This window comes from Typopeltis vanoorti, chromosome 12, assembly GCF_054136105.1.
Source record: "Typopeltis vanoorti isolate ZY-2024b chromosome 12, IOZ_Tvanoo_1.0, whole genome shotgun sequence".
NCBI lineage: Eukaryota > Metazoa > Arthropoda > Arachnida > Uropygi > Thelyphonidae > Typopeltis > Typopeltis vanoorti.
In genome coordinates this window covers 34,335,001-34,349,719 of record NC_143560.1, presented here as the reverse complement: position 1 = coordinate 34,349,719, position 14,719 = coordinate 34,335,001, and the positions used below count along the sequence as shown (strand labels likewise).

General features: G+C 35.5%; 1 protein-coding gene across 1 annotated transcript in view; it reads right to left on the bottom strand.

Annotated features, from left to right (window-relative positions):
- Window positions 1-14,719, bottom strand: part of LOC150100680 (phospholipid-transporting ATPase VD) — a 292,342-nt gene that overhangs the window by 13,884 nt on the left and 263,739 nt on the right. Inside the window, exons 19-21 of the mRNA XM_090401109.1 lie at window positions 10,343-10,543; window positions 5,258-5,338; window positions 656-760 (exon numbers count right to left, since the gene is read on the bottom strand). Coding sequence (XP_090257235.1) covers window positions 656-760; window positions 5,258-5,338; window positions 10,343-10,543 — 387 coding nt within the window. The remainder of the gene's footprint in view (window positions 1-655; window positions 761-5,257; window positions 5,339-10,342; window positions 10,544-14,719) is intronic.

Below are 14,719 nucleotides of genomic sequence, written 5' to 3'. Positions count from 1 at the left end.
GGGTGTCACGGTTGTACCACAGCAAGTCTTGCACCCTGTCCATAGACCATAGGAAAGGAAACTTACTGCAACATCTTGGACATTTGCAGGCAAAACACGCTAGCTAACTGATCATTGGGTAGGGCTGAAGCAGTGCAATACTACAGATCCCTAGTGTCAGATTTCCATGTGATCACACCACATAGCTAAAACAGCACTGAATCTCAGTGATGGTAGTCTGGAAAACAGGAAAAAAAAACATTCAGAAGTGTACGGTGAAGAGCACAGAAAGAAAAGTATAGAAAAAATGAAGAATGAAAGGACCAGTACCATCTTAATGTCCTCTCCACCACAAACAGGTGCTCCACATGGACACATTAATGCTAAAGAATATTTCACTGTGATAAAATTTGATTATAATTAAAGAAGCACACCAATGGCAAATACTGAAAATCAAAATCATTATTCATTGAAGATTATTCCATGCTATGCAAGTTAAAGCTGTATAAATAATGATATATAACAATTGTTTTTATTATACAAGTAGCCTATTGAAAAATATACTTCACATGAAAACTTCTGTTGCTCATGCATGGGTAAATGATGAAAAAAAAAAGATTAATTTATTATTAAATATAATTTCCTATCTATGACCAGATGACAATAACTAACTTACCCATGATCTAATTTCAATAGCTAAATGTATCAACTGTACAATAACACAAGCTGTGCAAATAGTAGTTCCAAATTCCCAGATACCAACATCGCTATCACGGTAAGCCTAAGAAAAATAATATGTTAGCTCATTCTACTCAAGTGATGTTTACAGATTCAATAACTAAGAAAAATTCAAAAAAGTGCTGAAGTGATTATCACATAGGAAAGCATTGCACAACTGTTTAATATACATTAGTATTAATAACCAGTGCTCAAGTATTATTTGAAAACTAGAAGAACGTTTGTTGCAGAGGCTAACGAAAGTTAAAAAAAGGTGGAATTCGATATAGTCATTTAACAGTTGCCAAGTAATTTGAATTCACAAGCTTGTTTAGAATGTTTAGTAACTTTCAGGTGTAAAAGAGAATTGAAGATATTCTCCTTGAAAAAAGCAAAGGAGAATGTACATTTTCTGGTAACTGAGCTAAACCTCAGAAATCAAAAATGCTTGTGGAAATGCTGTCCAGTAAAGTCCAGTCAGCCAGCAGCAAATCAAATTCTCTATCTATAACTTTTAAGCTGATGGTCTGTTAACAGCCATGCACGCACGTGCGCACGCGCGCACACACACACACACACAGCTTCCAGTTAACAGCCATAAAACCATCAGGATGAAGGAAACTATCAAGGAGTGAACCAAGGAAGGCAGGAATAAGGTGGGCTGTTCGCATTTCTCAGAGGACAAAACTCTTATTTGTTGGTACTGCAGTATTGTCGGATCTTGTCAAAGGCACTAACTGCATCAATTTATCTAGATCTTTGTTGTTTTCTGTTATCAAACAACAGTTTTGATAACCTTTCTCCTCCCATTTGCTACTCACAAATTCTTGAATAATAATGTCATGTTCTTTCCTAATATCTGCATTTCTCACATGGTTCTATCATTAATACCATCTGTTCAATTCCCTAATTTTTTCAAACCTGTCATATCTGTGGTAATAATAATCTAAAAATTTATTTGAATACAGCACTGTATTATATTCAAACCAACTTATGTTTAGTCCTATCCATCTCGTCCATCCTAGGATGGGTTAAGTCCCCTCCTAATGAGGGGTTACTGGCATATTAATATGTTTAGTGCTTTGGATAATTTCCCTTTAATACATTCAACTGGCTATTCCACCATACTAGCTTTGTTTATTCTATTTTCTATTTCCATATTTACTAAAAATTATGTCTAAATGGCTGAAATATTTTACTTGTTTTATAGGTTTTCCACTCACCTAACCTATTTTCATAATTTTTGTCTTTTTATTACTGATTTGCATTCCAAATTTGTTACAGCAGCTACTCAATTAAGTTAAAGAAGCCTGAAGACTGGTACTGGATTTATTTACAAGTATAAGATCTGCATATGCCTAGGGAAAGAGTGTCCTAGGTTCGATTCCCGTCCACGACGTGAGGAGCTTAAGGATCTTCCTCAGCCATAGCCAAGTTAGCCGGTCTTGGGCGGGGGCCGCAGGTTTTTTTCTGCCAGTTTATCTGAGGTTTTTCATCCCGCAAGCAGGCAAACCGGCCCCGTGAACACACAGGTTACAGTCATAAATACTTACGGCAAGGAAGGCAACGGGAAACCACCTTGCTCATAATCATCTCTCCCTAGAATGGTAGCATATAGCTACCCTCCCGCGGCCGTATGGCAGATGGGAACCAGAAGAAGATCCACTTTTGCAACATATCCTATGAACTTCAACTCCTTATCCATCAATACTGCCAAAATCTACAGATTCATAATTTCCCTGGAGTACAGTTCCATCAGTGTAGTATACAGCTTGTGATCTTTTCATCCCAAAATGCATAATAACTGAATACTTTATCACATTGAATTGAAATACATTATTCTTTCACATACTATCAGCTACTTAAATCATTTTGCAAGCTCTCTCTCTCTCTCTATATATATATATATGTGTGTGTGTGTAATTTTGCATCATCACCAAACTGAATGTTTCTTATATCATTAATGTACAAATAAAATAGCAGCAGCAGCCCAAGCTCAGTCAAACAGAACCGTATGGTACACAGAACCCTATGGAAATTATGAACTAGTCAGCTGCTTTTTCCTGAAAATATTATTCATTGGTATCTAGCTATCAACACCCTCATATCCATATCATTATTAGCATAACAGATTTCATGGGGTATCTTGTCAAATGCTTTTGCCCTCTGAATCAGCCTTCCTCACAATGTGTTTCGCAATAAGAAAAATAAACATGTTTTCTGTTAATCCTCATCTGCACCTCACACATCGTACTGATGTAATATAGGTTCCGTGTGTTGAGGCTTAAGTGCTGTGAGAACATCATGTTGAAGGCTTAATGGAATATATACAGCACTCGGGAAGGATTAAAACTGATTTTTAATGCTTCCAATATTTCGTCTCAGTCACTGAGACATCTTCAGAGATTACAAAAAACTAATGTAACACACACTTATATACAATACAATACTAAGTGAAACATATGGGTGACTAAAGTCCTATCTAGATGGTGTACCCTCTATAGGCATTTGTAGGTGGCCTAGGATGTAAGGTGGGCTCTTTGATAATTAATGTTTCCCAAATTTTGGGAAGTTTTATGCAACCATATTTATTTAAATTTGGTTGATTTCTGAGTGCTGCCGCAGATTCTAAAAATACTCTTTCTTTCTTGAATTTACTATGGTATAGCATGGTGGTTTTTTAACCACAGGATCTCCTGTGGTTTGGATACAATCCACAGGATCTCCTGTGGATTGTATCCAAAACATGGTCTGCCAGGCCAGATTGACCATAGTCATGATTGCAAATGTATGATTGTGCACTTCTAAGCAGATGGTTGCTGATGTACCTGTCTGCTCAAAGACAGACAGTTTGCAGGAATAGAGTACTTTATAAACTCCAGGCACTGAGAGAGGAGGGGAGCTAAATGAGGGAGGAACAACTGATTATTTTTTTAATTCTGCAATCGCTGTAGCCATCGGAAAGGAAGGCATTGTAGGATGTGGTAAGTCCAGTGTTAGTGATATCTACTATAGGTCTTAGGGGAGGAATTAGGTTTGTGGATTTTTGGTAAACTGTATATATATATATTTTTTTGGGGGGGGGGGCAGAATCGAAAGGTTTGAGTTTTCTTTGGTTTACCAACATTCACTAATGCAGCATGCTATCAAACTGTCAAAGCAGCTGACTAACCTCTCTGACTCACCCCTCACTGGCCTTATCACATCCCATATAAAAAACTATACCCATTTTAAAACCCTGATAGAAAATCTAAGCTTTGACATCACCTCACTGTTTACCAACATTCCTTTAAATGACACCTTAACATTCTTAAAAAGCGTATTTCCTTCTGATCTCTTTTCCTTTGCCATCAATTCTGGTTATTTTTCTTGGAAGAACAAAATTTACAAACCAACAGAGAAACCACTGTGGGTTTCCCCTCTCAAACCCCCCCCATCAATGTTTACATATGGAAAATTTTGGAAAAGAAGCCATAGACTCAGCCCCTCTCAAACCTTCTATCTAGCTAAGATATGTAGATGATGTTCCCTATTTGGCCTCATGGCCCAGACACATTAGACTCCTTCCTCAGTCACCTCAACAGCCTACATCCAAGAATCCACATGTTCACTACCCTCTCAGTCAATGCATTCCATGCTCTTACTACTCTCCATGTAGGGATATTACTATTGACATGTACACATGTAATAGCAGTAACAAATTCTGTCTAGATGCAGGGCTTGAGAAAATAGCAATTATTAGTGAGTAGAGAGAAATAGAAGAACTTAAAGAGAACCTAGAAGGCCTCAATTTGGGAAAAAAAATTGAAAGAAATATATTATAAATTCATTATTCTTTCATAGGTGAAACTTAAGTATCAAAACGGACACTAGAGCTTATAAGAATACAATTTCCAGCACTGGATTTGCCTTAGTAGTACTGAGCTACTTAAAAATTATGAACTCTGTCCAGAAGCCCATATATTTACTTTTTTATTAATGCATTTGATTAAGATTTCACTGGTGTGAGAGTTGTTTTGTGCTGTTAGTCTTCATAAAACCTTCAAGGGGTTTTCCAATGATCACAATTCATGCAATGAATCAAGAGTCATTTATGAACACTACATCTTTCTGATGAGGGAATTTTATGGTAATGAGAAGGTTTGTACTCTCAAAGATTCTGTCTACTCTTTGGAGAGGACCAATAGTTGTTTGAAACAGCTGTCATGCCAAATGAAACCTTAAATGTACTAATTTAAATGACAAGATGGATGCTTGGTAGTGTCATCTTTTAAACAGTGCAATACTAAGGCAACTTTGATGCTGGGAGCTGTATTCTCACAAGTCCTCAGTTAATTTTGAGTCATATGTTTCAACAATTGCTTAGCTACGAAAGAATAATCAATTTTTAGTATACTTTTATTTCTACTGAAATAACTTTCAAACAAATTAAATAAATGCCATACTCTAAAATTCAGTATTTGATTCATAATTTGTAGCAAATCAGAAAAATCTTCTGGAGTAACCAGTATTCTAAAATCAAAATGCTAAGAATATTACACACAAACTTATTTTTACTTACCAAATAAGGAAAAAAGAAAATAATGACACTTTGGTACAATGCATCTAGCATGTTTATCCAAAAAGAATATTTGGTATACTCCTATAAATACAAGAATCTCGTTAAGTTTTTTATTTATTAATTTATTATTATTTTTTTAATAAATGAAATAAACATTAAAAGCATAGCAAAACTTTTGGAAATTTATAACATATATGGAACTAGTTTAAAAATAATTTAATTTTAAACAAAACTGATGCCAATATTTTGCCACTTCCTCCCTCTCTCTCTCTTTCTCCTCCTCAGGATCACCAATAGAAACTAAGTCAACATGTTGAAAACAAACAAACACATAAAGATGACCAATGAAAGACCGGATTTGCAGAATTAAGTAACTTCAAGGCTTTTTGTAGTGCAATCATGAGAATGTTGCAACATTATCCCTTCACCTAAGTCCAAATCCCACCTGCAATATGAAGAACCTTTATAAGAGCTTTTTCAATTGAAAATGACTTAGGTTAGTCAGGCTAGTATCATATGAAGGTCCTCCCCCCCTCCTTGAAACAGATTTTTCATCCTGTAAAATAACCACATAGAAAGAAGAAAGGGCATCCAATTAACAGAGAACACACACTGGTCCAATCAAACTAAAATTTGTATTTGGTCTTCAAAGAGTCACATAAATCTTAGATAAAAGTAGATGAGTTTTTTTTTATGATCTCTGCTGACTTTATAAAAAAATCTGTTTTGTTTAAAGAGGATATACAGGATTTTAGTTTTTTATAGATATTATCTCTGGAAAATTTTCCATGTTTTTTATTTAATTGTTTTCTCTCATCTTTAGTTTTCTTATTTCATCAGATGTCTGGAAATAAGACACACCAGAACATTTGATTTATGAATATTAGGTCAGAGTCTGGAAGGATCAAATGTAACCCACTCTACATATAAATGATAAAAAGGAAAAATACATCTGGTCCATTGTTTGGTGAGCATAGCATTGTAGGCAATATAGTAAGGAGCATCTTATTGCAGAACCTTCTGAGTATTTTTTTTTATCCATGCAATTTTCTACATTTTAACAATATTAATCCCAATATATTCTTATTATTACATGACGCCTCCAAGGAGGGCAATCTACACAACACACCGTTTCCAATACTTAATCCTCTGTCTACACAAACAATGCACTAGCCACCACCAATACATGATATCTACAGCCCACTAATAGTAATTTTAGAGTCTGTAAATTGTGCGTGTTCTCTTGTCTGATCTGCCTGTATTCAGGATGAAAACCTATAATTTTCATAAGATTGGCTGAATCATCTTCAAATGAAAAAGTCAATTTAAAGATTCCTCTAATCATAACATGAATCAAAAATTTTTAAATTAGATCACAAAATTTATTTTGCAAACAACTTTACTAACTTAGGTACACCATTCTAATCATTACCTTCAAATTACAATAATTTCTCAATTATTTGACTTTCAAATAACAAGCTTTGGCAGGTTAACTGTCAAACAATTTCTAGTACAATACCATGTAACAGCACTTTCAGTTATCCAATTCTTCAATTATCTGACCAGCAAACTGCTTTTCTCCACTGTGGTCGGATAATTGAGGGATTATCCAACCACAGTGGTCACATAATTGAGGGATTTACCATAGTTTATTTGGATGAAACTAGAAGAAGAGAACTGTAAACATCAAACTTAAAAACACAACATATATACAACTATTAATGATGCTTTGGTATAATGCATCTAACATGTTTATCCAAAAAGAATATTTGGTATACTCCTATAAATACAAGAATCTCGTTAAGTTTTTTATTTATTAATTTATTATTATTCTTTTTTAATAAATGAAATAAACATTTATAAAAGATGTACCAGTCCACAAGATAATATGGAAAAAAAAAATACTGCAAAGAGATATGCAAATCAGAATGGCCATTCTTTATGGTTCAGTATTTGAATACTTACCTAATCTCACTAAGTATAGCTGCATTAAGTTAGAAAAAATTTTGAAATATGTCAATCTTAAGCCTTCAGAACAACAGAATATCTCAAATTCAAGCTGCAGAGAGATTGCTAGAACTGTGGTTCTTGCATTTATCAGTTACAATTTGAAAATTTTACCTTTTTACTTTTCTGTTTTGAAGGTGACTGAATCTAAAATATTGTAGACCTTACAGTAATAATAATAAAAAAAAAAAAACATTACTGCAGCATTACTAACACTAATTCGGTAAACATTTGTGGCATAAGGGGGGGAAAATTACATCTTACTCTATGTAGGCTACGATTAGCACCTCCATTACACAATCAGAAGAACAACAGTACAGGGTGTTCGGGATAAATTTGACATATTTATAATTAATTATATTTTTCCGTAAGTTACATGTATTAACACACACTTCTCTTCATTTAAAAGTTTGGACCCTTCTTCATTCATATACAAGATGTCAGAAAGGATGGATAGCTGGAACCCACCTGAATCATGGAAGAGAATAACTTGTATCATGATGATTCGTGCCCGCCATCAAAATAAGGATATTACGACTGCTGCCCAATGCTCCCTGAATACAGTAAAAACAATCAGGCATGAACTAGAGACTTGCAATGGTGACTACGAGGATGTAGCAAGAAGAAAGATCCCTAGCAGACGATCTGATTGCGTTCGTACAGCAGAATTCCTCGCAAATCTGCAGGAACAGGTGTTGAAGAACCCTGGCATTGGAATTCGGGCTTTGTTCGTGGAGTTGCTAACTGTAGTCAAGCCCTGGATAACAATGGTAGGCCGTATGTATGGCAGCAGGATTCGGCCCCTTGCCACACCTCTGGGAAAAGTCAAAAATGGTTGTCTGAAAATTTCTACGACTTCACCAGTCCAAATGTTTGGCCTCCAAACTCCCCAGACCTTAACCCCATGGATTATTTTGTATGGGGCGCAGTTGAAAAAGACACCAATCGCACTTCCAGTAATACAAAAGCCCAGTTAATGGATAAAATTAAAACAGTTTTTGCGGCCCTTCCCAGGGAGACTGTAGCATCAGCTTGTTCGAGGTTCCGAAGCAGAATTGAAGCTGTGATCGATGCTAATGGTGGTTATTTTGAGTAAATCTTGTTGATAGTATTGTAATTAACTCTGCCTGTAATGTTTTTTTGTCAATTCATTAAATTTAATAGATACAAAGAAGATTTTCTTTTTCCTTACGAAACTGTCAAATTTATCCCGAACACCCTGTATATGTGTTCTTCAATTGGAAAAGATACGCGTTCAATTCTTGGAATGATGAGAGGAATCTTCATCTCGATTTTTTCATCTGAAGGCAAGTTAGCTAAGAACATACCTATCTTGGGACTTTCCAGGGATTATAAGACATTGCATTTTTTTCAGTGATAAATCTTTAAAATCTTTTTTTCCCTACATAGGAGGGACTGAATCAATTATATGGATGGGCTTATAAGAACTAGAAAGTATAATTTGTTATATAAATGGATCACATCATGTAATAATCTCTGATCCTAGAATCTACCTCAAATTTGGCAATGAACTGAAAAATCCTTCAAGGGAAATTTCTGACTGTGCTTCAGACAGAAGTATTTGTAGTAGTAACTTGTGCCACAATTAAGTTGCTTAATATATTATAAAGACAATATTATCATTATCATCAGACCTCCATGGATTCAAACAACTTGACATGGGAGATCCTCCATTTTAATACCATGACTTAAATGAATTCACTGTCTCCACACCCACCATACTTTCAGGTAATGCATTTCCAACTACCCACCACTCTCATGTAAAAAAAAACTACTCACCCTCTTGCTGACACCTTCCTCATACAGCAGGGATGGCCTCTCCATCACCCCCCCCCCCATTTCCATCCATTCTATGAAAAATCTGATCCACTTTAATCTGATAATAACTCCTTACCTCAATCAGATTCATTCTCTCCCCTTCCATCTACTAGACTCTGCAAATTGCATTCCCTCAATCTGTCTTCATACTCAACAATCAAGAGACCAGAAATCATCTTATTCATCAATGGCCAACCTGGAAGGCATTTATCCGAACAATCATCAGTATGAATTTGACTGCTCTTAATCTGCAGGAGCAGCCATATATCACAAAAGCCATTTCTGAAAATGGGATAATTTAAAAGAAAGTTACTGCTGCTGATAATTTCAGAGCTGCTCACTGTGCATAATGGTGGATTTTTGTCTCAGCCTTCCCTCCTGATAGAATTGACTTCCATCTAAGAACGGAAGCCTGAAAATTCTATCATCCCAATGTCCACCCATTTGCAGTTTGAATAATAATTATTTGAACACGAACACCCCAGAAAAGTTAAAGAAAATGATAGTTACACTGCTATTTCCAGTTTTACGAATTCTCTAAAACAGGGGTCTCCAAACTACGGCCTGCGGGTCAGATGCAGCCCACCAATTGGACTAATTTTTTAATAAGACTCTGCAAAAAAAAAAAAAAAACACGGGGTGTTGATAGATTTCAAATGAATTCATTAAAATTGTGTTCAAAATATATTCCCAAATAGCAAAAATGTAACCATAATCCAAGTTACAGTCTTTTCTGACTGTAAAAGATTGGTTAAATTTATTTGGTTACATCCAAATAAACTTTTTTATCAACAAAAAAAATTTATGTTGCATGAAATAAGAAACCCCCCCCCCCCCCCCTGAGTTCTGGACTGGTAGGCTGGTTCTCCATGAATTGTGATGACTCGACACTCAGGGTATCCCCCAAGTTTCAAAACATTTAAAAAAACACATGACAAAAAGGTTTATCATTTTATATATATAGGGTAGATATAGATGATATGACCCATTTTTGCTATAAGCCTTCTATATGGGTAATTTTCAGGAGCAGTGCTCAACTGAACTGGCTATCATATTCTTCCACTTTCTTCAAAACCTGTATAAAATAATAAATAATTAATCACATGTGATCTAATAATATTCCTTATTTCTTTCCGACTTCTATAGGTCCAAACATGCTTCCATAAAGAAGTAATGAGAAATATGCTATATGATTAAAGCCTATGTAATTTCTATGAATATTTTAATAATTGCACCTACCTCAGATTTCCGCCCTTGACTATACAGACTAGGATTTATAAGTAGCAATTCATCAGGACAATCCTGATCATAGATTCCTAAGATCATAGGAGGTAGTGAAGTAAAAAGCACATTGAACAGCATTAAATAAAGCTGGTCTATCATTACATTTCCTGTATATCCACAGAAGAACTGGTACCAGAAAATGATAAAGATGAATGACTGAAAATAAAATAATTACTTTATTTAAATTAAGGGGATATTAAATGTTTTCATTGCCGAAATGAAGCTTATTAGCTCTTTATGCTTAAGTAAAATAATTACATTAAATAATAAAATTAAAATAATTAAACTTGCTTTGTCACTGAATAAGTTGAAGGATAGATATGATAGGTATTATGATAACAGTGGTTAGATTGGATCTCCCACTCTAACCACTGTTCCTGATATCGCAAGAATTGATGAGATTCTCATCCCTTTTGGAAAATGGCAAAGAGATCAGATATGTAAGGCAAAGGTTATGGAAGATCTCTAAGTTTAGAAAGTTTGAGCACAAGGTTTATTAAATGAAGAGTACTGTCATCAACAAAACTATTGAAAAGAACAGATGTTAATAACACAAGCCAGTTACATATAGGCAGAAATGAGTGCATGAAATCTGATGAGAAGAAAATATGACACTAACATAGTAAATAAACAGTGATGAAACTAACAAATTGCAAAGTGGGAAAGCAGACTATAATTTGTTAGTTTGTTGATCAGCTGTCTGTGCCAGATTTGAACATCATCATCATCATCAGATTCCTGCCATGTACCCTCAAGGGGTGTACAGGATATGACAGTACTACATGAAAAAATTACATCATTACTAACTTCCTATCTACAATTTTCCTCCAAATCAGTCTGTTACTTGTCAAGACTCCAACATCATCAGATCTTATATTTCTATCATCTAAGGCACTTTGTACCGTATCAATCCACCTATATCTTGGTCTTCCTCTGGTTCGTTTTCCTGCCAACCTGGCAGAGAACACTTGTTTTGCTAATCTTTCCTCTCCCATTCTATTTAAGTGACCATACTACCTGAGATTAGCTCTGCTAACGCATTCCTGGATGATGACAATGTCAAGTTCTTTTCTAATATCCTCATTTTTAATATGATATTGCCAGTGATGCCATCTGTTCACACCTCTAATCTTTCTCAGGACTCTCATATCTGCGGTCTCTAGTCTTTGGTCAAGTGTTTTACTTCTGACCCAGCTCTCCGATCCATATGTTAAAACTGGTTTGAAAACTGTCTTGTATACAGCTAATTTAGTGTTCCGACTAATTTCTCCCTTATTCCATATGAATTTATTCAATTGACTTCCCACCATACCAGCTTTGCTGATTCTGTTGTCTATTTCTATATTTAATTTACCATCTTCAGTAAAAATCGTGCCTAAGTAACTGAAATGTTTTACATGTTCCACAGGTTCTCCATTCACAACACAGTTGACATTTTCAATAATTCTGCCTATTTTCATTGTCTTTGTCTTTTTATTGCTCACCTTCATACCATATCTATTACAACAGCTATTCAATTTAGTCAGAGAATCTTGCAGACTTGTAGCGGATTTATTTAGAAGTATAACATCATCTGCATAAAGCAAAGAGCTGACATCAACATCTCCAATTTTGATATCAGGTTTAATACCACATTCCTTCATAATGTGATCCATATAGATAATGAATAACAGAGGGGATAATGTACATCCTTGTCTCACACCAGATTTAACATTAAACCATCTTCCTGTACTTCCTTCAATTCTAACTGCTGACTTACAACTCAAATAAAGACTAAGTATTGCTTGATATAATGCCCCATTGACACCATATAACTGCAGCGTATTGAATAGCTTCTGTCTTGGCACCTTGTCATATGCCTTTTCCAAATCGACAAAACTTAAATACAGATCTTTGTTATATTCCCATGCTTTCTCGACTATTTGTCGTAAAGTGAAGATCTGATCCTGACAGCCTCTATTTGGCCTGAATCCAGCTTGTTCTCCACCAAGCTTTTCTTCCACAATTCTTCTCAACCGTTTCTCAAGTATACTTGCATAGAACTTGCCAGGAACACTCAGTAGGGAAATACCTCTGTAATTCTCACATTCAGTTTTATTTCCCTTTTTATATATGGGTACTATGAGAGCTCTACTCCAATCATCGGGAATTCGTCCCTCAGTCCAGGCTTTCTGAACTATGCAGTGCAGCCACTGCAAGACTCTTATACCACCATACTTCAGCATTTCTGGTCGAATATCATCTACTCCTGCTGCCTTTCCACATTTCAAGCCTTCGATGGCTTTTTCTACTTCAAGTATGGATATGTAATCCTGACTGCATGCCTGGTCAGTGTTTTTTATCACTGTGCTGTCATCACTGCTTGTTTCATTTTGAAGTTTTTCAAAGTAATTACTCCATACTTCAAGGATATCTTTTTCTCCTGTTTTCATATCACCTTTATCATCTCTAATTCCTTTTACAGCACTCTTTCCTCCATTCCTAAGCTTCTTCAACAACCTCCAGAATATTTTGTCACCTTCTTGATATTTATTTTCTATATTTTTGCCAAAGTCCTCCCATGACTTTTGTTTAGCTAGTTTTACACACTGTTTAGCTTTCTTACATTTGTCTCTGTATTCTGTAAGAGTAAAAGCTGACTTATTTGCCAGGAACTTTTGATATGCTTTCTTCTTTTCCTTCACTGCCTCTTTAACTTCCTGTGTCCACCAGGGAGTACTGATTTTTTTATCCTTGCACACAACCTCACCACATGCCTCTCTGGCAGAATCAATCAATGTTTTCTTCAGAGTTTGCCACTGAATCTCCAAGGTTTGATTCCTGTTCTCAAACTCTCATTTTCTTTTCAATAATCTTTCTGTATTTTAGTCTACAGTTGACATCTGAGAGCTGCTCAACTTTTATTCGCTTTAAAACTTTCGTACATGTTATTCTTTTCAATATGAAATTCAATTTTATCCTGCACAAGACTAAATAGTGATTGGTTCCAATTTCAAATCCTCTGTACACTCGGGTGTCCTGCACCATGGAGAAAACATCACTATCAACAATAACATAGTCAATGAGACTTTTCTTATTCCTAGCCTCTTCTCCCAATGTGAATTTGTGCACATTTTTATGTTGGAACATGGTGTTAGTAATAACCAGTCAATGTGCTGAGCAGAAATCCAACAGATATTTGCCATTATTATTAGCTTTGCTCTTTTCTTCAAATTTTCCCAAAATATTTTTGTATGTCTCACAATCATTTCCTACTCTGCTATTTAGATCCCCAACAAGGACTAACTTTTCCTTTTTCATTGTGTCAGTTGCTTTTTCTAAAGCCTCAAAAAATTCCTCCACTTCTACCTTAGTAGAACCTTCTGTGGGACCATAGGCACAAATAAGTCTCATTGTCCAGTTCCCCATTCTCATATTTGCCCACATTACTCTACTTGAGACTGACTGCCATTCAAGAAGATTAGCCTCGTATTTTGTGTTGAATACTATGGCTACTCCTTCTTTTCCTTGATTGTCATTGCCTGAATATAACATTTTGTATTTATTGCTCAGAAAGATCTCACCAGTTTTGGTCTTTTTTGTTTCGATCTGGTACTTATCTAATTCCTCAGCTAGCTCCATTTCTTTGCCATTCAGGCTTCTTACGTTGATAGTACCGATCTTTAACTCTGGTGATGTTGAGTTGGGGTTTGTTTTCAGATTTGTTCCAGTAGCTGACTTTTCGCTGTTCGCCCTGGTTCCCTGGCGAAAACAACGGGGGCCTTGTTTAACCGGGCGACGCCCATATGTCTAGAAAATATCAAGAGCAACCATAAGTTTCGTCAAATGTTTCCAATGGCAGGTGGTGGCTAAGAGATCTGCTGTGGATTAGCAAATTGCTAATCCACAGCAGATGATTTGCATTATGAATTGCATTATGAATTATGCAATTCATAATGCAAATTGCTAATCAGCTGGTAGGCCTCCAAGTAGTGAAGCATTTGATTTTTGATGATCTCCATCTTTGAGAGAAGCAGGACAATAAATTGATGGCTGACTTATATTATCTTGTTGTGGAATATGGTGAATATAGCTTGTATCTAAGCTGTAAGTGTAGATGCTGGACAAGAAGAAAATATTGTGAAGACAATCAATCTAAGATGATGTTAATTCTAGAGCAAAAGTCATGAGCATAATTGGAGGATATCATCTGGAATGAATGACTTATTGGTATCCTTATTTTTTTTCCTTCCAAAAAAACGAGGCGGTGGTGGAGTGAGCTATTCATGATATTGAAAGAGATAATTTGTCGTAGCCAACTATGCAGAGTTAAAAGAGATGAACAATGCCAGT